Raw genomic sequence first — 25,356 nt, forward strand, 5'->3', positions numbered from 1 at the left:
AGCTGGTCAGAGACAGGAAATGATTCCAGCACAGGGCGAGCTCCTATCTCAGGCATAAGATCCGCCAGGTGATCCTCCCACTGCTCGTCCCATTGCCCATACTCAGCCAGCACCAAGTTCTCCCTGTCAAAGTACAGCTCCATCATGTTGACATGGTACACTCAGTGACTGACAGCGCAGCTGGACAGTTCCACCAAGTTGTTCACCTTATTAAGCTGTTTGACAACCTTAAAAGGCCCATACCAGGCAGCTTAGAGTTTATTCTTCTGCATTAGGATGAGAACCATCACCTTATCATCTGTGTTCTACAAGTGGGCATGTGCTAAGTGGTGATACCAGACTTTCTGTTTTCCTTGGGCCCTGACTAGGTTCTCTGTGGCAAAACCCATAAGATCAGTGAGCCTTTCTCAAAAGGACAGCACATAGTCCACCACCGGTTCCCTTTTGAGGGAGGCCTTCCCCTCCCACTCGTCCCTCATCATGTCCAGTGGTGCCCTCACTCTCCGCCCACACAGTAATTCAAAGAGGGAGACCCCTGTAGATTTGTGGGGCACAAACAGCAAGCACTTATCCCAGTCCTGCAGATGCTGGTCCATAAAAAGCCTCAGCACTGTCTTCAGGATCCTATTAAACATCGCCACCAGCCTATTGGACTGAGGGTGATGTGCAGAGACCCAGGTGTGCTGGACCCCCAGTTTCTCCCACAAGCACTGGAGCCTAGCTGACATGAAATTGGACCCCTGGTCTGTAAAGACCTCCCAGATGAACCCCACTCTGCTAAAGATGGTTAGCAGCACGTCTGCCTCAATGGAGGACAGAGCCACTGCCTCTGGGTAGCAGGTAGCACAATCTACCACCATCAGAATATATTTCTTCCCTGCCCAGGTTGCCTTGCTGAGGGGCCCCACTGTGTCCCTGGCCACCTTCTGAAAAGGTTACCTTATGATGGGCAATGGTCTCAGCACTGTTTATGCTTAGCCCCATCCTCTGGCAGGGGTCGCAGGACCTGCAGTACTATTTGACTGTGTCAAAGACTCTGGGCCAGTAAAAGTTCTGCAGTAGCCTTTGTCAGGTGTGCTGTGTCCCCTGATGTCCTGAGAGGATATCGTGGGCCAGGTACAATAGTTTTCAGTGGTACCTCTGGGGAATGACCAACTGCCTCCTGATCCCCCACAAGGTTCAATTTTCCCAGTGGGAACTGATTCCTGGCACAGGTATCCTTTCTCCCACAGGAATCTGTCCCTGCCATTCTACTTAACGGGTTTTACACTGCTGTGGTCAGCCATGGCCCTCAGCTTCTCCAAGGAGGGATCCTTCTGCAGTTCAGTCTGAAATTCAGCTCTTGGGGTAGTGAGTGTGACCTGTCCCTCTTTGCTGGTAGGGGCTGGAGTCGCAGCAACCTTTGGCTGTGCCTCGGTTTCTAGTCTAACCTACTTAACAGTGATGACCCTAGGTGACCCTTGTGATCCCTTCTAATCCCATGGTTCTATGTTCCTCACTTCAGGACAAAGTCTCGGGCTCAGCCCCATCCCAGGGACCGTATTTCCCCCAAGGTGGAGGCTCATTAGCCACATGCTTGGTAGTCCAGGACCCTGGGTCGGGGTGGTGCTCTCTGGCTCTAGAAAGAACCAGGGAGCAATCTGCATCATCCGACCAATCATCCAGATCATTTCCCATCAGCACCTCCACTGGTAGATGATCCTGGGCCCCAGCCTCTTTCTGCCCTTCCTTGGCACTCCCATTTCAGGGAAATCTTCATTACAGCACCTCACTGTGTCTGAACACCCCTCCTCATCGCCAGCTATTCATTGAGCACAAACTGATCCAGGGCCACCACATCGGGCCATGCCAGAGTCACCTCAGCACCTGTGTTCTGGTAGCTCTGGGCCCTTCTCCCATCCACCTCTCTAGGGATGATATGGTGATGGCTGCCTGCCCTGTGAGTTAAATACACTGGGGCATGTGTGTTGACTGCAGAGGCCTGAACATCGCATTCCGTAGATGGGCTGACCTTGAGGCCTCGTCCCCCTGGGCTATAAGTACAATGTCAGCCCCACCAGCCTGAGTATCTGGCCTTCCTTCCAGCTGGGCTTGCCCCAGGTTAGCCCTTCGAAGGCGCCGTTGGGCTACTATTTCATTAACCCTTGGCAGTTTTGCCCACGTATGCTCTGTTTTCCAACAAACATTACATTTCAGGGCCTGAGCTCACATGGAGAGGGCTATCACATCAGCCATCACCACACTTCAGCTTTACTCATGTCCCACTTCTGGAGCGCCCCTGTGTGATCCCTTCTTTGGGTCCCAGACCTGGGCCAATCTCTTTGGGTCTCTTTTCATACCCAGGCCTTCTGGCAACAAATTCATCTGCCAACAGCCTGCCCTGCACAGATCCTTAGGCTTCTTGTCCACTACCCATATTTTCAGCTCATGGGGACAGATCTCTCTGAGTTGTTCCACCCCAACAAGTTTGTACAAATCATCCAGTATAGCAACACCTGCACCTTATCCCATTACTGGAGAGATTCTCCCAGCAGGGTGGTGGCAACCATATATGTCACACCCTGAGTCTTTTACACCCAAAATCTTTTCCTGTGAGCCTCAGGTGTCAATTGAACTTAAGCGTCACTCACCTGGAATCTGATGAAGGAGGTCAGATGGAGAGAGACACACAGCTTGAACAAATATCAGAGGGGTAGCTGTGTTAATCTGGATCTGTAAAAAGCGACAAAGAATCCTGTGGTACCTTGTAGACTAACAGAAGTATTGGAGCCTAAGCTTTGTCATTGAATATGTGAATACGCATGCATCTGACGAAGTGGGTATTCAACCACGAAAGCTTATTCTCTAATACTTCTGTTAGTCTATAAAGTGCCACAGGACTCTTTGTAGCTTGAACAAAGGGATTCACTACAGCTTGGCTGGGTACTGGGCTGACCAGGATGGTCTGTGCTTTAATCTTCATTTCTCTGGGTTTAGAAGGGCTTCCAGTGCTGTGTGCCACTGACTAATAAATCCAACTGCTGTGACAACGCTGTCTGAGTGTCCATGCAAGTGCTTGGTGAGGTGCATTAATCCCTGCAGAGTGGACAAGTCTCTAGCAGGAGTCTGTCTCAGTGAGACATGCTGAACAGAGCTCATGCTGTGAAATAGGAGCACTGCAGCCCCAGAAGGCCAGTCTAAGGAGGTGGTGAGGCTGCATGGCTAACCCTGAAGGAAGAGTGAGACTCCTGAGGAGTGGGGTCTGGCACACTAAAGGGCATCAGTATTGAGGAACTGTGAGATGCTAGGGGCACATGGGGCAACCAAGAACAGCAGGGTTCTAGAAGTGGGGCACAGGGGCCTTCTGGGGATGGGAACATGGGGCACTGGGGTAACTAGGAACAAGGGGGGCTGGGGACAGGGTCACAAGGTACTGGGGTAGCTGGAAACAATGAGATGCTGGAGACAGGGACAGGGCACTGGAGTAGTTGGGGAGGGGACACAGGACACCAGGATAACTGGGAAAAGTGGGGGCTAGGGGCAGGGACACAGGTTATCACACTAGCCTTGGACTTGGGAGACCTATGCTGGGGGCAGATTTGGTTGTTGGAGCACAAATGTCCCAGTCAGCTCAGTGGAGCTCTAGGGACATAACTGGGGCAGCAGTAAGGTCAGAGGTGGTTTGTGTTGGGTTACCCTCACACACACTCTGGGATGCCACCTGATGTACTGGGGTCCCACTGAGCCCTCCCGTACCACCAGCCTGGGCTCCCTCACCCTGTCCTGCAGTGCCAGGACCTCAAGCCTTCTCCAGCACACACACTGGTAGGGACACACCCAACTGCAGAGAGACACAGACACTGAGATCAGCTCTGCTTGGGAAAACTCAGCTCGGGGATTGCCCAGCACTCAAGTGCACACCCCCTCTGTAGTGTAAACCCAAAACTGTATTGTCTTGCGCTGCACAGAGAATTGTACAGTGCAAGCTCATGAAATCTGCCCCCTCCCTCAATGTGGAGGAAGATGTGCACAGCTTTCCCCAAAGTTATGAATCTCACAAACTGGGTTTTAGAAAACAAATGTTTATTAACTAGAAAGGATAAATTTTAAGTGATTATAAGAGATAGCAAACACATCAAAGTAGATTACTGAGCAAATAAAGCAAACACACAAACTAAGCTTAATACGCTAAAGAAACTGGCTACAAGTAGTAATTTCTCACCCTAAATGTTGTTTTAAGCAGGTTACAGAGGTTCTTGAAAACAAAATTCTTTTGCTTGCAGCTTAGAATTCCAGATATTCCTTTTACAGGCCAGACACCTTCTAGCCCAGGTGCAGTTCTTCCCCAGTTCAGTCTTAGGTGTTTCAGCAGTCATCTGGGGCAGGGATTCAGTGAAGAACCGACCCCTGATTAACTCACTCCTCAGCCTTAAATAGGATTTATATATGGCGGGAATCCTTTGTTTCCCAGTTTGATCCCCACCCCTACTAATGTAAAAATATCAGCAGTCCAAGATGGTGTCAAGTACCAGGTGACATGATCACATGATCCTGCAGTGTCAAAGCAGTATCCCAGGCAGCTTCTCAGGAAGGTGGGAGATTAGCATCTTCAGAGACCTATTGTTCTCCCTAATGGTTTATTGACTAACCAGCGAGACTGATTGCATTTTGATACAAAGTCAATATTCCTAACTTCAGATACAGACATGATACATGCATACAAATAGGGTAATCACATTCAGTAAATCATAACGTTTCCAATGATATCTCACATGACCAATCTTGCATAAAACACATCTTAGTTATGCCATATTCATATCATAACAATATCTCTATGAAGACTGTGAGGTGTAGTGTCACAGGGTTAGCGGGATTAAAGTGGGTTCCAAGAAGGCAGTGTCGATGGCATCAGTTGGAAGCAAAGTTGGGGGTCATTGGGGCTCCAGGAGAGAGACAGACATATGGACTTATCACAGTGAGCCAAGGATGTAACCCAGGCTTCCAGCCCCTCACCCCCTCCCCCCGCCTTACCCACTATCCTCTGCTCCCCTGTCACCAGAGGCAAGGATAGAACCTAGGTGTCCTGGCTCCCCCACATATACACTCTAACTCACTCGATCTCTCTCCAAATGACAGTGGCAGTCCCTAGGGTTGTCTCGAGGACTTGCCAGTGTCCCCCAAGAGCTGTGCAGTTTCATTCATGTGCACACACACCCATGTTCTCTCCTGACCCTCTTCATCCCTTCCCCTCTTTCTGGGGTGTCACTGCAATACTCATGCTGTCTTCACTCTCCTCCAAGGCACCACGGTGGTGAGCATCCAGGCCATACATGCAGGGGGCTCCTCGGGGCGCATCACCTACAGCATTGTGAGTGGCAATGAGAAGAATGCTTTCCTCATCCAGCCCAGCTCAGGTACGTGGAGCAGGAGGGAACACAGGCGTGATACTACAGCCTTACGGGAAAGCATAAATGAAGTGATCTGCAGGGCTCCCCAATGCCCTGTCTTTGTGCCTGCTTGCCTGTACATCTGCCTGGCTCACTCCAGCTGGAAACCCCTAGGCTAGGAGATGAGGCCTTCTGTACAGCAGCTCACTTCATCCCACACAGCATTAGTGCTAATGATTTATCAGATACAATCCCAGCCTAGCTCATATGAAATAGATTCAAATGGGCTAATGGAGAGATCTTAAAAGTAATTGTAAACAGGGACACCTCATCCAGAGGTGTTTCTACTTGGATTCTGCAAGTATCTGTTCTCAGCCCAGTACTATTCAATATCTTCATCATTCTTCCATTTCTGGAAGAAAATACAAAGTAACTGCTGAGAGAGTAGGTAGGCAACACAGAAATTGGTGGAGTGGTAAATAATAGTGGGGACAGGTCAGTGCTACAGAGCGGCCTGGATCACTAGTAAGGTGAGCTCATTTGCACAACATGTTATTTAATGCAGCCAATACCCAGTCATTCTTCTAGGCATAAAAGATGCAAAGCAGTGATGGTGAGCATATCTATATGAATCGTGGCAAGCTGGGGTGTACACCTATCCTGCACTAGCCTGCTGCACACTAAGTGTCCATGTGGACTCTGCTGCTGCGCACTAAACGTTCCCTTGTGCCCTTTGATTTACCCTGCTATGAAATGGGAGTAGAGCAAAGTGCACTAGAGAACAGGTAATGTGGAGCAAGCTAGTGCGGGGTAGATTTAGTGTTAGTTTAGACAAGCCCACTGAAAAGGACTTGGAGTCCTGGTGGAATCCAGCCAAACATGAGCTCCCAGAGTGATGCTCTAGCTGAGAGGGCAAGCACAACCCTGGAGGTCTGGATAAGCAGGATAGTATCCAGTAGGAGCAAGGAGGTGATATTACCCCTGTACAGGATCAGTGAGACCATCACTGGACACTTAAGGACTGCACTACCTCCAGGACTGCGCTAGTACCATTGATCCAGACTGCAGGAACCCCACAGACACTGGGACACACTGAGACCTACACAACACCAGAGGATATATTCCTTCCTTACCCACAGTCTCCCCTCCTCTCCAGCCCAGCCCTCCTGAGGGACATTACTAGAGTGCAGGAGGATACTACTTCAGTGCCCCAGGAGTCGTATCCTCTCCAATCATCAGGCAGGAGTGCTCCTGTACCAATGGCCTCGCCGTTACCAGAGGAGCAGATTTTGGACTTGAATGAGTCAGATGTGCTGGCTGCTCTGGTATTTTCATGGAGAGATGCTCGCTATCCCTCCAGATACAACTTCTCTAGGCACTGCTAGCACCTGATCTCATGGAGTCCTCTACAAATGACTGACCCCTCTTTCTGGCCTTACTGTGGACCATGGGATTCTAAGGCAGATGCCTAGGTCCTCTCCTCTCCTTTTTGCCACCAACCAGATATGTCAGTGTCTGAAGAGGAAGATACTCACCTGAATCCACAGGTATGGACAGTTCCAATTGAAGTCTCATCATCATCCACAGACAAAACAGCCACTCCTTCCTCTCCATTTCCACTGGACGACCATCTGCCGTACCAGGAGTTACTGCAAAGAGTTGGCAATGACTCCAGATACCACTGGAGGAAGCCCAGGACCCACAACATCGGTTCCTAGATGTCTAGCAACTTCAAGAATCAAATACAGTGGCCCTTCCAGTAATGAGGCCACTAGAACTGGCTAATTGGGCTGGCACACACCAGCATCCTACACACCACATCTAAGACAGCCAGGAAGTGCCATTTTGTCCCCATCAACGGAGGCAAATGTTTGTTCTCCAATCCCATCCCCAACTCGCTGGTGGTACAGGCAGCTACAGAAAGGGCTCGGTCGCAATATCTAAGGACGACCCCAACAGACAAGGGCTCAAAGAGGCTGGGACTCTTGAAGAGGAAGGTCTCCTGCTCCGTGAGACTACAATTTTGCATTGCTAACTGTTAGGGAAATATGACTTTAACAACTATTCCAGGCTAGTGAACTTTAAGGACTAATTTCTCCTAAGGATGGAACACAATTTCAGTCCTTCTTAGAGGAGGGCAAGTGAGTGGTGAAAACAGTCCTTAAGGGTGCATTGGATGCAGCAAATACAGCCTCCAGAAATCTAGTCATTGGTATAGTCTTGAGAAGGGATTCTTGGTTACAATTGTCAGGATTTCCCAGGGAGATCCAGAGCGCCATTCAGGAAGTTCCCTCTGATGAGTAAAATCTCTTTAATGAGAAGTCAGATGAGTCCCTACACTCATTAAAGGACTTGAAATCGACTCTGTGCTCCCTGGGGATCTACACACCAGTCCCCAGAAGGAAACACCAGAGACAAACCTATAAATCAAGGCCATCTCCTCCTCATGTGTTCTACTACCAGTGTCCAGCCAAGCCTCCATGGAAATGGCAGAGGGTTCAGAGGCCTCACTCCTCAGCCCCTCCACTTCTATACATTCCCAGCCACCTGCTACGGGCCATTGGTTGAGACTCACCCACCACCCCTGATGGCATGACCTCTTCCCCCATTATTTTGGGGGCCTTCTCATGCTCTTCATCCACAACTGGCAGCTGATCACCACAGACAGTTGAGTCTTGGAGATTATCCAACAGGAATAATCCATAGAGTTCCTCTCCTCCTCCCTCACAAACCCTTTCCTAGTCATCCTCCTTCAAGGACCGCTCTCACAAGGTGCTTCTTCAACAGGATGCGAAATGCCTCCTACACTGAGGGACAATAGCAGGTGCCCCACCTCAGAATGAAGGGGAAGGGTTCTACTCTCCATATTTCTTAGTCCCCAAAAAAGAAGGAGGGTGGAGACCTGTTCTGGACCTTCGGCAACTCGTCATCTTTGAAATTGAAATTCAGGAGGATTATATTGGCATGAGTAACCCCCTCACTTTTGGAAGGAGATGTGGTGCATGGCTCTTGAATTCCTTATAGACATTTCCAATTCTGAGTCTTTCCCTTTGGGCTAGTGACAGTGTTTACAGAAGTTTTCGCTGGGGTGGCAGCCCAGATGAGACATCAGGGCTACACAGTTTTCCCATATGTGAACTACTGGCTCCTGGTAGGTTCCTCCTGCCAGGAGATCAGGTCAGCAACAGAGTTTCTCTAGAGTTCACCAAACTCCTAACAATGTCAGCCCGCCCTTTCATTCAAGATCTCCTCTTCTCTGACCCACTAACTCAGGAGGGAGGCAGAATCAGACACCCCAACCCAGGCTCACTCCACCTCACAGACAGGTGTTTGGATGGGATTGTAAATAGAAAATTCCTGCTTGGTTCCCCGCCAAGTTATCCTTAGCCGAAGTAGGAAAGATTCGACTAGGACCTGCTACCTGACCAAATGAAAGTGCTTCTGTGCCCGGAGCACAAACAATCAACATTCTCCAGTCACTGAAAGTATTCTGATCATCTTTGATTATCTCCTGTCCCTAAGGCTCTCAGTTCTCTTAGTTCATTGTGCGTCCATCACACAGTGATTAGTGCCTCCCTCCAGCAGATGGGCAGTCTGTGTCCACCCACCCAGTTACAATTCGGTTTATGAAGGGCCTGATCAGGATCTTCCACCAGCCTTCACCTCAAAGGGATCTTAATCTCGTCCTGTTGACATTCACTAAACCACCCTTTGAACCCTTGGTCTGCATGGGCCCAACCTGTCGATAAAAATTGTATTTTTAGTGGCTATCGCTTCAGCCAGGAGCAGCAGCAAGCTAGAAGCCATCATGGCAGACTCTCTGTTTACAGTTTTTCACAAAGAGAAGGTTTACCTTCACCTGCATCCTAAATTTCTCCCCATAGTTGTTTCTGAATTCCATATCAACCAGAGTATCCACTTACCCGTCCTTTTTCTGAAACCCTATGCTCCTACTGAAGAGAAGAGACTCCACTTCCTCAATGTCCAGCATGCCCTGGCATTCTACCTGCAAAGAACCAGACCCATCAGAAAATCACCAGGAGTTTTTATCGCCATAGCAGAAAGATCGTATGGTCATGCTATATCCTTTCAAAGGATTTCTAAGTGGGTTTTGGATGGCTCCTAGGGTGCAACAGGTTAGCACACATTCTTCCTCTAGAGGTGTCATAGCTCACTCCATGAAAGCACAAGCCACTTCTGTGGCACCTCTGAAGGAGGTCCTAATGCAAGATATTTGCATGGAGGCCACCTGAAGCTCCATCCACTTATTTGGTACACTGAGCATTAGTTCACAGCTCTGCAGAGGATACAGCAGTGCCATCTGCAGTACTCCAAGCATCTTTGTCGCTGGCTTCCTCACACCGACCTCCAGTCTGAGTACTGCTTGTCAATGACCCACATGTGGAATACACGTAGGGACCAGCCCTCGAAGAAGTGGAGGTTACTTACTGTAACTGGCATCTCTTTGAGATATGTGGTCCCTATCTGTATTCCACTGCTTACCCTCCATGCCCTCCGCTTTGGACCCTGTTGAATTCAAAGAAGAGGAACTGGAGAGGCATCGGCCTGCACTGTCTCTTATACCCTCAGTTGAGAGCATGCTGAGACCTACTGCAGACGTGTAAGTCAATGGACACTGCTTGTAAGAATTGCCAGACTCGGGCACACGGCACGCATACATACCGACATGTGGAACACGGAGAGGAATTGTACATCTCAAGAACTTCCAGTTAGAGTAAAGAACTTCCATGCCTTATATGATGAAGGACAGGCAAAGCTGTGTGTCTCTGCATATTGCTGACCCTTGAGTCCACGTCGTCTGACTAGTTCACCTAGTGGCTGCATGTAGATGTTGAAAAGGACCGGAGAGAGAACTGATCCTTGTGGGACTCCACAGGTGAGGGGTCTGGCGGTGAAGGTGCAGTTTCCCATCAATACTCATTGGGTGCATCCCTCCAGGGAGGATTCAAACCATTTTATTGCATTCCTCTGGACTCCTGCCACCTCTCAGGTGAAACAGCAGTATCTCATGGTTGACAGTGTCAAATGTTGCAGAGTTTCCCAAGAGGATGAGAGTGCATGTGTGGCCTCTAACCATTGACAGCAGGAGATCATCCATCAGTGCCACTAGAGCATTCTTCAGTTCCATATGCCTGACTCCAGATTGTGCTGGATCTAATACATCAGCTTCAATTAGATGAGCTTCTAGTTGTCCTTTGGCTAACTTCTCTCTATGGGTTTGCTAAGGAATAGTGATAGTTGGTTATAACTGACATATCCAGGTTATGTCAGTGTTGGTCACGCTGTTGCATGTTCAGTGGAGGAAGGAAAAGTCCTCTGAATGAGTCATTACAGTCATGAGTGGCATCAGTTGTTCGTTACTCTCTTTCACCAGCCACAAAGGTCTGGTGCACAAGTCCTGAGTCAAGACTCCTTTGGAGTGTCCAGAACTTCTTGAGGAGTAAATATACTGGACTCCAGGATTTCAGGCGGGCTGTTGGATGGTGAGTGCAGGCAAGCTGGATCCAGGCAGTCTGAGAAGCCTTCTCAACTATGCATGATCTTTCAGTGCAGTAGAATATAGTCCTTTGCAGCACTTGGTGCTGGGTTCAGATGCAGGTTGTAGGCACCCAGAATTGCTGAAGCAGTTTACCACCCTGGATAGCTCCTTGAGGTGGGATTTGTCAGCTTTAATGGTGCTCATAGGAAGGGTCTCTTGGCCATAGGCTTGGAGACATTTGTTATGTTTCATCCTGTCTGCATCAGTCTTTGTTTTTTGCTTTGGCACTTAAATTTGTGCTCCAGTCTCTTCATCCTGCTCAGGGTGTCAGCAAACCAAGGAAAGCTGTGTGGGCGATGGGGAAGAAGAGGCTCTTTGGGGTCAATGCGTTGCTGGTTGAGGCTAGTGTGGAATGGTAACAATTCACCAAGTCTTCATCCTGTGAGTGGAGTGCTGCTGTCCTTTAGTTGTCTTTGAAATTTAGTGGAGTCCCTGAGTCTTCGCAACTGAATCAGGATCATAGGTCTGTGACAGTCTGTGCAGGACATTGGCTGGGTTCTGATGTCTTTGATCTTGACATCTAGGCTGAAGATGGCAGCAATTCCTGGACTTGCCCCAAACTCCCTGTGTGACCTTGGGCCAGTTCTCTGGTCCCTGGACATCCATTCCTGCCTGTACAAGGGGTTAGCAGCTGTGCCCTGCCGCACAGGAGTGTGAGGAGAAATGCAGTAACAATTGTGAAGCAACCAGTACTGCAGTGCTGGGGTCAAAGATGTGTCACAGATAGCTGGATAGATATGTGGGTGCATGGAGATGTTTATGTATGGATGTGTGCACATGCATGGGCCTGTGCACCATCTCAGTCAGCTTGGTGACCCTGGGATTCATGCACAGGCTCACCCCCATCCTCTCCCAGGTGCCATCTCGGTGCAGGACTCCAGCAGCCTGGACTTCGAGTCAAGCCCTCGGCTGCGCCTCGTGGTTCAAGCAGAGACTGCCACCTCCTTTGGCTTCATGGCCGTGAACCTCAACCTGCAGGATGTGAATGACAACTTGCCACGCTTCCAGCTGCAGAACTACGTGGCCTTTATCTGGGAGTCACAGAGCTACGACTCCCCCGTCATACAGGTACCAGCGGAGGGGAGCCCCATGAGCTCTGGACACCAGAGTGCAGGGGATCTGTGGGTGGGAAGGGGAGGGCACTGGGCTGGATAGACCTATTGGTCTGTTGGCGGGGGGGGAGAAATCGGGGCTGGATGGGCCCATTAATCTGACTGGGAGGGGAGTCTAGATTGGGAGGGGGCCCATTGGTCTGATGGGGTGTCATGGTATAAACCCCCACTCTGAACCTTAGCGTCCAAAAGATGGGGTACTAGCATGAATACCTCTAAGCTCAATTACCAGCTTAGTACTTGTAGCGCTGCCACCAACCAGGAATTCCAGTGCCTGGTACACTCTGGTCCCCCCAAAACCTTGCCCGGGGACCCCCAAGACCCAGAGCCTCTGGATCTTAACACAAGGAAAGTAAACCCTTTCCCTCACCATTGCCTCTCCCAGGCTTCCCCTCCCTGGGTTACCCTGGAAGATCACTGTGATTCAGACTCCTTGAATCTTAAAACAGAGAGGACAATTCACCTTCCCCCCTCCTTCTCTCTCCCCCTCCCAGACTCTCCCTGAGAGAGAAAGTAATCCTAACACAGAGAGAAATTGACCTCCCTCCCCTCGTTCCCTCCTTTCTCCCCACCAATTCCCTGGTGGATCCAGACCCCGTCCCCTGGGGTCTCGCCAGAATAAAAAAACAAACAATCAGGTTCTTAAACAAGAAAAGCTTTTAATTAAAGAGAGAAAAACAGTAAAAATTATCTTTGTAAATTTAAGATGGAATATGTTACAGGGTCTTTCAGCTATAGACACTGGGAATACCCTCCCAGCCTAAGTATACAAGTACAAATTAAAATCCTTTCAGCAAAGTACAAATTTGAACTCCTCCCAGCCAAATACACATTTGCAAATAAAGAAAACAAACATAAGCCTAACTCGCCTTATCTACCTAGTACTCACTATTCTGAACTTACAAGAGCCTGTATCGGAGGGATTGTCGAGAAACCTGGTTGCACGTCTGGTTACTCTCAGGACCCAGAGAGAACAACAACCAAAAACTAACAGCACACACACAAACTTCCCTCCCTCAAGATTTGAAAGTATCCTGTCCCCTGATTGGTCCTCTGGTCAGGTGACAGCCAGGCTCACTGATCTTGTTAACCTTCTCGTAAGTCATGTGCCCCAGCCCCCCTAATCATTTTCATTGCCCTCCGCTGGATTTTCTCCAAGTTGTCCACATCCTTTCTGTAGTGGGGGGACCAAAACTGGACACAGTACTCCAGGTGTGGCCTCATCAGTGCCAAATAGAGGGGAATAATCACTTCCCTTGATCTGCTGGCAATGCTCCTACTAATGCAGTCCAATATGCCGTTGGCCTTCTTGGCAACAAGGGCACACTGCTGTCTCATATCCAGCTTCTCATCTGTTGTAATCCCCAGAACTACTGCTTAGCCAGTCAGTCCCCAGCCTATTGCGGTGCATGGGATTCTTCCTTCCTAAGTGCAGGACTCTGCATTTGTCCTTGTTGAACCTCATCAGATTTTCTTTCTTTTCAATCCTCCAATTTGTCTAGGTCACTATTGACCCTATCCCTACCCTCCAGCGTATCTACCTCTCCCCCCAGCGTAGTGTCATCTGCGAACTTGCTGAGGGTGCAATTCATCCCATCATCCAGATCATTAATAAAGATGTTGAACAAAACTGGCCCCAGGACCGACTCCTGGGGCACTCCGCTTAATACCAGCTGCCAACTAGACATGGAGACATTGATCTCTACCCAGTGAGCCCAACAATCTAGCCAGCTTTCTATCCACTTAATAGTCCATTCATCTAATCCATACTTCTTTAATTTACTGGCAAGAATACGGTGGGAGACCGTATCAAAAACTTTGCTAAAGTCAAGATATATCACATCCACCTCTTTCCCCATATCCACAGAGGCAATTATCTCATCACAGAAGGCATAGATTGGGGCTGGAACAGCCCATGGGTCTGAGCTGGAAGCATGAGATCGGGACTGGAACAGCTCATGGGTCTGTGCTGGAAGCGTGAGATCGGGGTTGGAACAGCCCATGGGCAGGAGCGGCGCCAGGGTTTCTGACGCACTAGGCGGATGGTCCGCTGCTGGAAAGGCTCCGGTGGAGCTGCCACAGTGATGCCGTCAGGCGGTCCGCTGGACTAAAGGCTCCGGTGGACCTGCCGCAAGCATGACTGCGGTAGGTCCGCCGGAGCCTTTAGATCAGTGCACCGTCCGCCAAAATGACTGCAGCAGCTCCACTGGAGCCTTTCCAGCAGTGGACAGTCCGTTGGCTTGACTGCGGTAGGTCCACCGGACCCGCGTGCCGCCCCCCTGGCAAAATAGCGCCCCCCAAAATTTCTGGCACCCTAGGCCATTGCCTAGGTCACCTAAATGGTAGCGCCAGCCATGCACATGGGTCTGAGCTGGAAGTGTGAGATCGGGGCTGGAAAGCTGGAAGCGTGAGATCGGGGCTGGAACAGCTCATGGGTCTGAGCCGGAAGTGTGAGATTGGGGACGGAGTGGACCATGGGTCTGAGCTGGAAGCGTGAGATTGGGGCTGGAATGGCCCATGGGTTTGAGCCGGAAGCATGAGATCGGGGCCGGAGTGGCCGGTAGGTCTGAGCTGGAAGCGTGAGATCAGGGCCGGAGTGGCCTGTGGGTCTGAGCCAGAAGTGTGAGAGCAGAGCTGGAACAACCCATGGGTCTGAGCTGGAAGCATGACATCGGGGCAGGGGTGGCCCCTGGGTCTGAGCTGGCACGCTGAATCCCATTTGTTGTTTTGCAGGTTTTGGCTGACGACCTGGATCAGGGTGCAAATGGTCAGGTGACCTACGCCATCAACCAGTCGCTGCCCATGAACGGGCTGTACCACATTGATGCCCAGATAGGGACCATCACCACTGCAGCCATTCTGGACAGGGAGATCTGGTCGCAGACCCGGTGAGTGAAAGCTGGCCAAATGGATAAGGCGCCGTGTGTCCCAGGGAGGCGATTAGCCACTGGAACGAGGCCCATGGGAAGTGGGGACTTCCCCATCTCTTGGTGTCTTCACATCCACTCTGTCTGTGTTAACAAAATTTAGCCGACCTCAAGTCACTGGGCTCCATACACAGAACTGAGTGGGCATCGCTGGCATGTGCTATGCAGCAATTCAGACAAGATCTGATGGACCCGTCTGGCCATAAACTCTGCGATTCTCACTTGTACTTGGGGCTGGCTCCACAAAGAATTTCCAAGCACCACATATCTGCTTAGCCTGAACGCTCTGCGCATCCCCCACCCCTCTTGCCAAGCTACACACTCTGAGCACCATTCCCACTGGGCACCATGCCCCCCCATCCCAAGCTCTCTGGGCACCACATGCCCAATCACCCATATATCTACTTCTCCCACACCCTCTGGATACTATATAACCACCCCTCACACAGACCACACACTGGTCATCATGCCTGCCCTACAGCCCACAAACTCCAGGCACCGTTGTCCCCCCACAGCTCATATACTCTGGGCACAATACACACAGCCTCCCCACAGCCTACACCCTATGAGCACAATGCAAAGACCCTCCATGGCCCGCACGAACTGGACACAATGCAATGACCCCACACAACCTATGTCCCCATCGGCCCCATGCAACGACCCCCTATAGCCCACGCCCTCTGGGCACCATGCACCTCCCCACAGCCCACATCCTGTAAGCACCATGCATCTCCCTACAGTCCACACCCTCTGGACACCATGCAACGCCCCACAACCCACACCCTCTGGACACCATGCACTTTCCCCATAGCCCACACAAACTGAGCACTGTGACCACCAACCCACACATAGCCCACAAACTAGGCACCATGCACCTCCCCACAGCCCACACTCTCTGGGCACCGTGCACCTCCCCACAGCCCACACCCTGGAAGTACCATGCACCTCCCTACAGCTCACGCCCTCTGGGCATCATGCCCCCATTCCCTCCACAGCCCACACACTCAGGGCATGATGCACCCCTCCAGCCTATTCACTCTGGACACTATGCACCCTCCTGTCCCACAGCCCATGTGTACTGGCACCCCACACACACCACAGCTCACACACCCAGGGCTCCATGCCTCCCATAACACCCCACACACTCTGAGCACCCAACCCACACCCAGGGCTCCATGAAACCCCTAACACCCAGGGCCGTCCTTAGGCATAGGCAACATAGGCAGCTGCGTAGGGCACCTGAAAATTTGGGGCACCACTGGGTCTTAGTGTCAACCCTCTTGTTTTCCTATCCCTGTTTTGACCCTTCCTGCAGGCTCCCACAGATGGCTGCTCTAGCCTGGTGAGTCTTCCTTGGGAGGGAATCTAGTAGTTAAAAGTGAAAAAACCTCCAGCCTGCCAGACCTATTAGCACAACATTGAAACTGTTAAAGAGACAGTCAAGGGGTAATAAAGCCATTTAACAGGCATTTGCCAACCCCAAGGTATATACTGACAGGTTTCAGAGGGGTAGTCCTGTTAGTCTGTATCAGCAAAAACAAGGATGAGTCCTTGTGTCACCTCAAAGACTAACAAATTATTTGGGCATAAACTTTAGTGGACTAGAACCCATTTCATCAGATGTCTACGAAAGCTTATGCCCAAATAAATTTTTATACTGTCAGTTTCTGACTTTACTGACAAAAACAGTTGTGCATTAATGTAATATTTACACAGAACATGTCAGTCTACAGGACCTTAGTTTAAAATTTGCTATAAAAATATTTCATTAGTGAGCTGGGGAAGATTATAAAATCACATTTCTAAAAAATGCTTGCACAGAGTTTTAGATGCACAATCATCTTTAACCTTAAATGTGTGGATCTTCACACATAGTTTTTTAAATAAATCCTTCAAAAGACCTCCCTTATCTAAAATACACATTTTAATTACTATAGTTAAAAAAAAAAGTGCTTCCAGGTCTTCCTGTCCTTTCTGTCCATCCCTTCACCACCTCTCCCCCCACTCCCCACTGAAGAGAGTCCTTAAAGGGACAACAGTCCTTCCCTTCCAGATAGCTGGACAAAGAGTTCCCTTTCTTTACTTCTGACTATCCGACAAACTAGTTTTAAAAGAACCCTCCAGCAAAATCAGTACCTTAGTAAGACAAAATCCTTGTTATACCTAAAATCTTTGGAAACATTTTTTTTTAAAGTTGGTGAAATTTCATAACCATGTCTCTTGTTATGGAGATCACACAAAGTAAATTACTGTTCCCTTTTTCTAAAAGCAATGAACATTGTTATGAACACACTAAATCTCTCTGATTAATTTAAAAGAATGTCTTTGTTTCAGTGAGTTAAATATGTAGTAATCTGGAATGCTGGCTTAAGATTTGAGTACATTTAAAATATAAATTCAACTTAGAAATACTGATGAAGAAAATGTAAAACAGAGAAGAGCTGCATCATGTATTCCATTATATGTAATGTTGTATTCAGCAGGACAGCTGACTCACCCTTACTATGAAGTTTTTGCAAATAAATCTCTGACAAACTTCAGGGCATATCAAAAAACCTGTGACTGACATTTTTTATTCCCAAATTTTAGTGCTTTTAATTAGGTACTTTCTTCATGTCCATTCTGCATGAGGGAGAGTGCATGGAAGTCTCTGCTGGGAACTGTGACTCTCCGCCACCATGAGGCAGGCTGGGCATCTCATTATCCTTTGCTGTCAAGTCCCTCATCCCCCTCCCCCACCAGGCTGTGAGCTTGGGCTGCCATCCGGCATAGGGGCACCAGTTTAATAATACTGCGTAGGGCCCCATAAATCCTAAGGACGGCCCTGCTAACACCCCGCACACTCTGAGCACCCAGCCCACACACCCGAGGCTCTGTGCATCCCCTAATACCCACACACACACACACACTGAGCACCCAGCCCACACAACCAGGTCTCTGTGAATCCCCTAACATCCCCCACATTCTGAGCACCCAGTGTGACAGATTTTTTCAAAAAGGGCCCTTTTTTTTTTTAGAATGGCTGCAAAGAAACCAAGATTTTTTTAATAATATTTTGTTTTAATATTTTTATAAAGTTTAACTGCTTAATTTTTTTTAGCTTTTGCAGAGTTAACTTTTTATTTTATTTTTTAATTATTTGTTTATTTTTTAAAATGACACCTTAATTAACTTAGATTTTACCATTTGAAATACTATTTTAGGGATTTGAATTTTTTATGTTTGCACTTAATTTTTTTTTCTATTATGCCCTTAGGGCTTTTACCTGTTAATTTTTTTTATTTGTAGCCTGCCTGCTTGTTTGGGCCTGGGTTTTTTTGTTTGTTTGTTTTGTTTTGTTGTTTTTTTGCTTGCCTGCTTGTTTGGGCCTGATTTTGGTTTTTTTGCTGCACTGTTTTTTTTATGGACATAGGCTTTGTTTTACTACCAATTTAGCAAGGAGGGTGGGCTTTTTAACTAGCCCCCACCCCTTTTGTTTGTTTTTTTTAAATATTTTTTGCATAGGTGCTACTACTATTTGTTTATATTTTTAAGGGTTGGGTTTTATATAGAAAATATTGCTTGAACATATTTTTATAATTTTTTTTAATATAATTTTGTTGTGCCCACAATTGTACAAAGCATAAAAGTTTATACTAATTTTACAGATGACCCCAAGTTTTTACTTTTTTGTCTTTTATACTTGGCAAACAGGTTTAATAAATTTTGCCAAGTATGCACGCTTTTTTGAAGCTTTGTCACGGACCCCAGGGATTGTTTTTCACCTTGGTGAGAGCCCTCTCCAAGCAGGAGAAGTTTTTACCCCCCTTTGAAAGAGGCAACAGGTTCTGGTTTTGTTTTTTGCTGCCTTTTTTGTGGTACAAGCATTAAGTTTACCAGCTTTTTGTGACCCCAGCGGGCTGGGCAGCCAGACTTTTGTGTTTGCGCTTTTTAATGCCTGTTCGTCTATCTTTGACCGCCTTGTTGATGCCATTGCCCATGACTGCAGAACTCCCGAGTCCGCAGATACCCTTTTGTTTTTAAAACATGTTACAATTTGTTGGTACTGCTTTTAAAAAATTTTTAGTTACTTAAGGTTTTACGCTGCCCAAGCCAGCACCGGGGCTTACAATGTGACCCCACTGGGCAAGAGGGAGGAATGCTAAGCTTTTTTTTGGTATTATTTGGCCTTTAGCACTGAGGGTTTATACATCCCATGCAACGCCCTCCTCCCCTCCCCCCGGGGCAGAGTGAGAAATCTGAAGGTTTTTTTTTATGTGTAGTTATGCTACAGCAGAGGGCGTATGCACTAAGGACTTTACCAGCATGGAGAGAGGATTGCTAAGCTTTTTTTTATTGCCCTGCCATACTACGACTGGGGGTATACCCATTTGCAACTTTTTTTTATTTTGCCACCCAGATTGGACTGTGGTGGAGAAAGGAATGCAAAACCTTTTTTTATTTTTTACCCCTGCTACGACTGAGGATGAACATACCTTTATTACAAATTTTTTATCATGAAAGGCCCAGTGCCGGGCAGGCCAACATGAAATATTAAGGACAGAATAGTTGGTGCGCTTTGCAGGGCCCTCCACCCCCAGCAATTCTCCACCAAAAATGTGACAGATTTTTTGTTACCAGTTTGTCTGAGGCGTCAAGTGATTAGGTTGAGGCTGCAGGATTGTTAGGGGAGGAGATGAAAGAGCACACCAAGTGACTAAGTTTTAAAGCTTTATTAATAAAATAACAGCGGTGAGTGCTTGGTGCTCCCCACGTCACTCAAAGGAAGGAAGAAAGCGTTTGTGCCTGTGCCGGAACCCGCTTTCATACTCACACACGCACAACCCAAAGCTGGCCAACCCTGAGTGTAACATAAGAAGAAGAGAGGGAAGGGTGGACGAGAGTTCTGTCCTGTGTACAGGCCGTTTAGGGTCTGCTGTTGATCTCCGACCTGCTTTGGCTTTTGAGAGGATTTTTAAGTCCTGTTTTTTTCTGGGGGAATTTTGTTTAGGGACATTTGTCCCCCGTGCTTTGTGTACCAGTTAAAACTGGGTGTCCGTGGCTTTCTCAGCTTTCCCAAAACACACCAGCTTCAGGGATGCAAGACTGTTGTTTTCCCCCTCACTGGCCTTTGCTGTCTTACTAGTTTTCGCAGCCCCTGCAGTTCTGTTCAGCTAAATCCTCCTCTCTCACGGAATCCAGGCCCCCATCTTTCTTGGCAGGCAGCCAAGAGTCAATTGTGTGCCGTGGCCTTAGGCTGAAGTCAGTGTCGAGTTAACCCATTTCCTTCTCCCTTCCTCCCTCTACAGCCCCTTGTAACCTGCAAAGAAAACGTTTACATCACACTCACATGTTCAAGCCATCCCACAATACACTCTACTACATATACAAGTGCTAGAAATGTACAATGCTAAACTGCTTACCCGGGGGGGAGGGGCAGTTATATTGTGGCACCAGCCCACACATGCAGGGCTCTATGTATCCCCTAACACCCTCCACACTCTGAGCACCCAGCCCACGTACCTGGGGCACCGTGCATCCCCCACACAGCCCACACTCTGAGCACCCAGCCCACACACCCGGGGCTCTGTGAATTCCTTAACGCCCCCACACCCTGAACCCCAGCCCACACACCCAGGGCCCCATGCATCCCCCGCATAGCCCACACTCTGAGCACTCAGCCCACACGCCTGGGGCACCATGCATCCCCTAATGCCCTGCACACTCTGAGCACCCAGCCCACGCACCTGGGGCACCGTGCATCCCCCACACAGCTCACACTCTGAGCACTCAGCCCACACACCCGGGGCACCATGCATCCCCTAACGTCCCACACACTCTGAGCACCCAGCCCACACACCCGGGGCTCCATGCATCCCCCACACAGCCCACACTCTCTGGGCATTATGCATCTCCTTCCAGTATGCGTGCGGGTGCACAGGGTCCTGTGCGATGCTGATCCTGAGGCTTTGTCTCTACCATGCAGGCTGGTGGTGACAGCGATGGACAGAGGAAACCCACCCCTCATTGGCTCAGCCACGCTGACTGTGGTGGTGATGGACGTTAATGATAACAGCCCCACCATCCCCGCACCCTGGGAGGTGCGGGTGCCCGAGAGTAAGTGGGGCACAGGGTGTGGGTAGGGTAGCATGGAGGCGAGCACAGTGAGGGCTCAAACCCTGCTACCTGTGCAATCCTGGGATTTGCATATCAATTAATATGTAAAGACTAATTTACATGAATCCTCAACTCCTTGTCCCATTGCCTCAGGATCTGCAGCCCAGAGTGCCCCTCCTGCAGGGTACTGGCCGGGTGCTGTCGGACAAGACAGGGCAGCCCCTCGCACAGCCCTGGGGGGCACCAGGGCACTTTCCTGCAGAGCCTCTGGCCTGGGCCCTGGGCTATGGCTGTAGCCCCGTCACTGGAGAGGGGCTGGTCATGGGTGGCTGAAGCCCACATCCCAGAGTGGTGCCCTCCTGTCAGTCAGCCCCAAGTGTCCCTCACCTGCTCCCCCTGCCAGTCCTGGCACCCCACAACTAGAGCCCCACACCTCTTTTCCCACCCACACCAACTCACTCCTGCTCATCAGCCCTAGCTACCCTTCCATCACTGCCTGCCCCTCTCACCAGCCTCAGCTCCCCTCACAGGAGCCCCCTGCCCTCCCACCCCATGTCAGCCCTGACTTCTCCCTGCTGGAGCTCCCTCTGTCCCCACACGTCACTGCCTTTCCCTATACGTGCCAGGTAACATGGCATCTCTTTCTGGCTCAGTGCTGAGCTGGGTTCCTGTCCCCCATACAAAGAGCCCTGCCGCAGTGGTTCCCTCTCAGCTCTTCTGGAGGGGGGCAGGACTCCCAGCACTGAAACTGTGGGCTGCTGACATGGCACCCCTCCTGCAGACACCCTACTGGGCACTGAGATCACCCAGGTGACGGGGAACGACGTGGACTCAGGCCCAGCACTCTCCTACACGCTGGTGCCGGATGGGGGCGCAGCAGGAATCTTCAGCATCCTGCGCTACGGGGGCCGCATTGCCCTAACAGCACCACTGGACTACGAGCAGTGCAGCCATTATGTCCTAACCATCCGCTCCTCCGACTCCCGGCACGAGACTGAGGCCAACCTCACTGTCATCGTGGAAGATATCAACGACAACGCGCCCACCTTCAGCCAGGGCCTCTACCAGGTACTGTGCCAAGCACTGAACTATTGCGCCTACCACCAGGTACTGCCCCAAGCACTCCCTGAGCGCCCCTGCCACAGGCACACGTGCCCCAGAGCCTGCACCAGGTATCGCCCCAAGCACTGCCTGAGCGCCCCTGCCACAGGCACACACGCCCCAGAGCCTGCACCAGGTACAGCCCTGAGCGCCCAGCCACAGGCACATGCGCCCCAGAGCCTGCACCAGGTATCGCCCCGAGCACTGCCTGAGCACCCCTGACACAGACACACGCGCCCCAGAGCCTGCACCAGGTACAGCCCTGAGCGCCAAGCCACAGGCACATGCGCCCCAGAGCCTGCACCAGGTATCGCCCCGAGCACTGCCCGAGCACCCCTGCCAAAGGCACACACGCCCCAGAGCCTGCACCAGGTACCGCCCTGAGCACTGCCTGAGCACCTCGCCACAGGGACACGCGCCCCAGAGCCCCACCAGGTACCGCCCTGAGCACTGCCTGAGCACCCCTGCCACAGGGACACGCGCCCCAGAGCCTGCACCAGGTATCGCCTCGAGCACTGCCCGAGCGCCCCTGCCACAGGCACACGCGCCCCAGAGCCTGCACCAGGTACCGCCCCGAGCACTGCCCGAGCGCCCCTGCCACAGGGACACGCGCCCCAGAGCCTGCACCAGGTACCGCCCCGAGCACTGCCCGAGCGCCCCTGCCACAGGCACACGCGCCCCAGAGCCCCACCAGGTACCGCCCCGAGCACTGCCCGAGCGCCCCTGCCACAGGCACACGCGCCCCAGAGCCTGCACCAGGTACTGCCCCGAGCACTGCCCGAGCGCCCCTGCCACAGGCACACGCGCCCCAGAGCCCCACCAGGTACCGCCCCGAGCACTGCCCGAGCGCCCCTGCCACAGGCACACGCGCCCCAGAGCCTGCACCAGGTACCGCCCCGAGCACTGCCCGAGCGCCCCTACCACAGGCACACGCGCCCCAGAGCCTGCACCAGGTATCGCCCGAGCACTGCCCGAGCGCCCCCACCACAGGCACACACGCCCCAGAGCCTGCACCAGTTACCGCCCCGAGCACTGCCTGAGTGCCCCTGCCACAGGCACACGCGCCCCAGAGCCTGCACCAGTTACCGCCCCGAGCACTGCCTGAGTGCCCCTGCCACAGGCACACGCGCCCCAGAGCCTGCACCAGGTACAGCCCTGAGCGCCAAGCCACAGGCACATGCACCCCAGAGCCTGCACCAGGTATCGCCCCGAGCACTGCCCGAGCACCCCTGCCAAAGGCACACGCGCCCCAGAGCCTGCACCAGGTACCGCCCTGAGCACTGCCTGAGTGCCTCGCCACAGGGACACGCGCCCCAGAGCCCCACCAGGTACCGCCCTGAGCACTGCCTGAGCGCCCCTGCCACAGGGACACGCACCCCAGAGCCTGCACCAGGTACCGCCCCGAGCACTGCCCGAGCGCCCCTGCCACAGGCACACGCGCCCCAGACCCTGCACCAGGTACCGCCCCGAGCACTGCCCGAGCGCCCCTGCCACAGGCACACGCGCCCCAGAGCCTGCACCAGGTACCACCCCGAGCACTGCCCGAGCGCCCCTGCCACAGGAACACGCGCCCCAGAGCCCCACCAGGTACCGCCCCGAGCACTGCCCGAGCGCCCCTGCCACAGGCACACGCGCCCCAGAGCCCCACCAGGTACCGCCCCGAGCACTGCCCGAGCGCCCCTGCCACAGGCACACGCGCCCCAGAGCCTGCACCAGGTACCGCCCCGAGCACTGCCCGAGCACCCCTGCCACAGGCACACGCGCCCCAGAGCCTGCACCAGGTATCGCCCCGAGCACTGCCCGAGCGCCCCTGCCACAGGCACACGCGCCCCAGAGCCCCACCAGGTACCGCCCCGAGCACTGCCCGAGCGCCCCTGCCACAGGCACACACGCCCCAGAGCCTGCACCAGGTATCGCCCGAGCACTGCCCGAGCGCCCCTACCACAGGCACACGCGCCCCAGAGCCCCACCAGGTACCGCCCCGAGCACTGCCCGAGCGCCCCTGCCACAGGCATACACGCCCCAGAGCCTGCACCAGGTATCGCCCGAGCACTGCCCGAGCGCCCCTGCCACAGGGACACGCGCCCCAGAGCCTGCACCAGGTATCGCCCGAGCACTGCCCGAGCGCCCCTGCCACAGGGACACGCGCCCCGGAGCCCCACCAGGTACCGCCTCGAGCACTGCCCAAGCACCCCTGCCACAGGCACACGGGCCCCAGAGCCCCACCAGGTACCGCCTCGAGCACTGCCCGAGCACCCCTGCCACAGGCACACGCGCCCCAGAGCCTGCACCAGGTACCGCCTCGAGCACTGCCCGAGCACCCCTGCCACAGGCACACGCGCCCCAGAGCCCCACCAGGTACCGCCCTGAGCACTGCCCGAGCGCCCCTGCCACAGGCGCACACGCCCCAGAGCCTGCACCAGGTACCGCCTGAGCACTGCCCGAGTGCCCCTGCCACAGGCACATGCGCCCCAGAGCCCCTCCAGGTACCGCCCCGAGCACTGCCTGAGCGCCCCTGCCACAGGCACACGCACCCCAGAGCCTGCACCAGGTACTGCCCCGAGCACTGCCCGAGCGCCCCTGCCACAGGCACACGAGCCCCAGAGCCCCTCCAGGTACCGCCCCGAGCACTGCTTGAGCGCCCCTGCCACAGGCACACGCACCCCAGAGCCTGCACCAGGTACCGCCCCGAGCACTGCCTGAGTGCCCCTGCCACAGGCACACGCACCCCAGAGCCTGCACCAGGTACCGCCTCGAGCACTGCCTGAGCACCCCTGCCAAAGGCACATGTGCCCCAGACGCCCACCAGGTGCCACTCCGAGCACTGCCCGAGCGCCCCTGCCACAGGCACACACGCCCCAGAGCCTGCACCAGGTACCGCCCGAGCACTGCCTGAGCGCCCCTGCCACAGGTACACGTGCCCCAGAGCCCCACCAGGTACCGCCCTGAGCACTGCCCGAGCGCCCCTGCCACAGGCACATGCACCCCAGAGCCTGCACCAGGTATCGCCCCAAGCACTGCCCGAGTGCCTCTGCCAAAGGCACATGCACCCCAGAGCCTGCACCAGGTACTGCCCTGAGCACTGCCCGAGCGCCCCTGCCACAGGCACACGCGCCCCAGAGCCTGCACCAGGTACCGCCCGAGCACTGCCTGAGCACCCCTGCCACGGGCACACGCGCCCCAGAGCCCCACCA

At 52.4% G+C, this 25,356-nt stretch overlaps 1 protein-coding gene across 1 annotated transcript in view; it reads left to right on the forward strand.

Annotated features, from left to right (window-relative positions):
• DCHS1 (dachsous cadherin-related 1) overlaps positions 1-25,356 on the forward strand; it is a 155,412-nt gene that overhangs the window by 113,973 nt on the left and 16,083 nt on the right. The window contains exons 16-20 of the mRNA XM_030546779.1: positions 5,280-5,393; positions 11,783-11,994; positions 14,772-14,926; positions 20,931-21,061; positions 21,843-22,129. Of these exons, the coding sequence (XP_030402639.1) occupies positions 5,280-5,393; positions 11,783-11,994; positions 14,772-14,926; positions 20,931-21,061; positions 21,843-22,129 (899 nt within the window). The remainder of the gene's footprint in view (positions 1-5,279; positions 5,394-11,782; positions 11,995-14,771; positions 14,927-20,930; positions 21,062-21,842; positions 22,130-25,356) is intronic.

The sequence above is a fragment of the Gopherus evgoodei genome, unplaced genomic scaffold, assembly GCF_007399415.2.
Source record: "Gopherus evgoodei ecotype Sinaloan lineage unplaced genomic scaffold, rGopEvg1_v1.p scaffold_49_arrow_ctg1, whole genome shotgun sequence".
Taxonomy (NCBI): domain Eukaryota; kingdom Metazoa; phylum Chordata; order Testudines; family Testudinidae; genus Gopherus; species Gopherus evgoodei.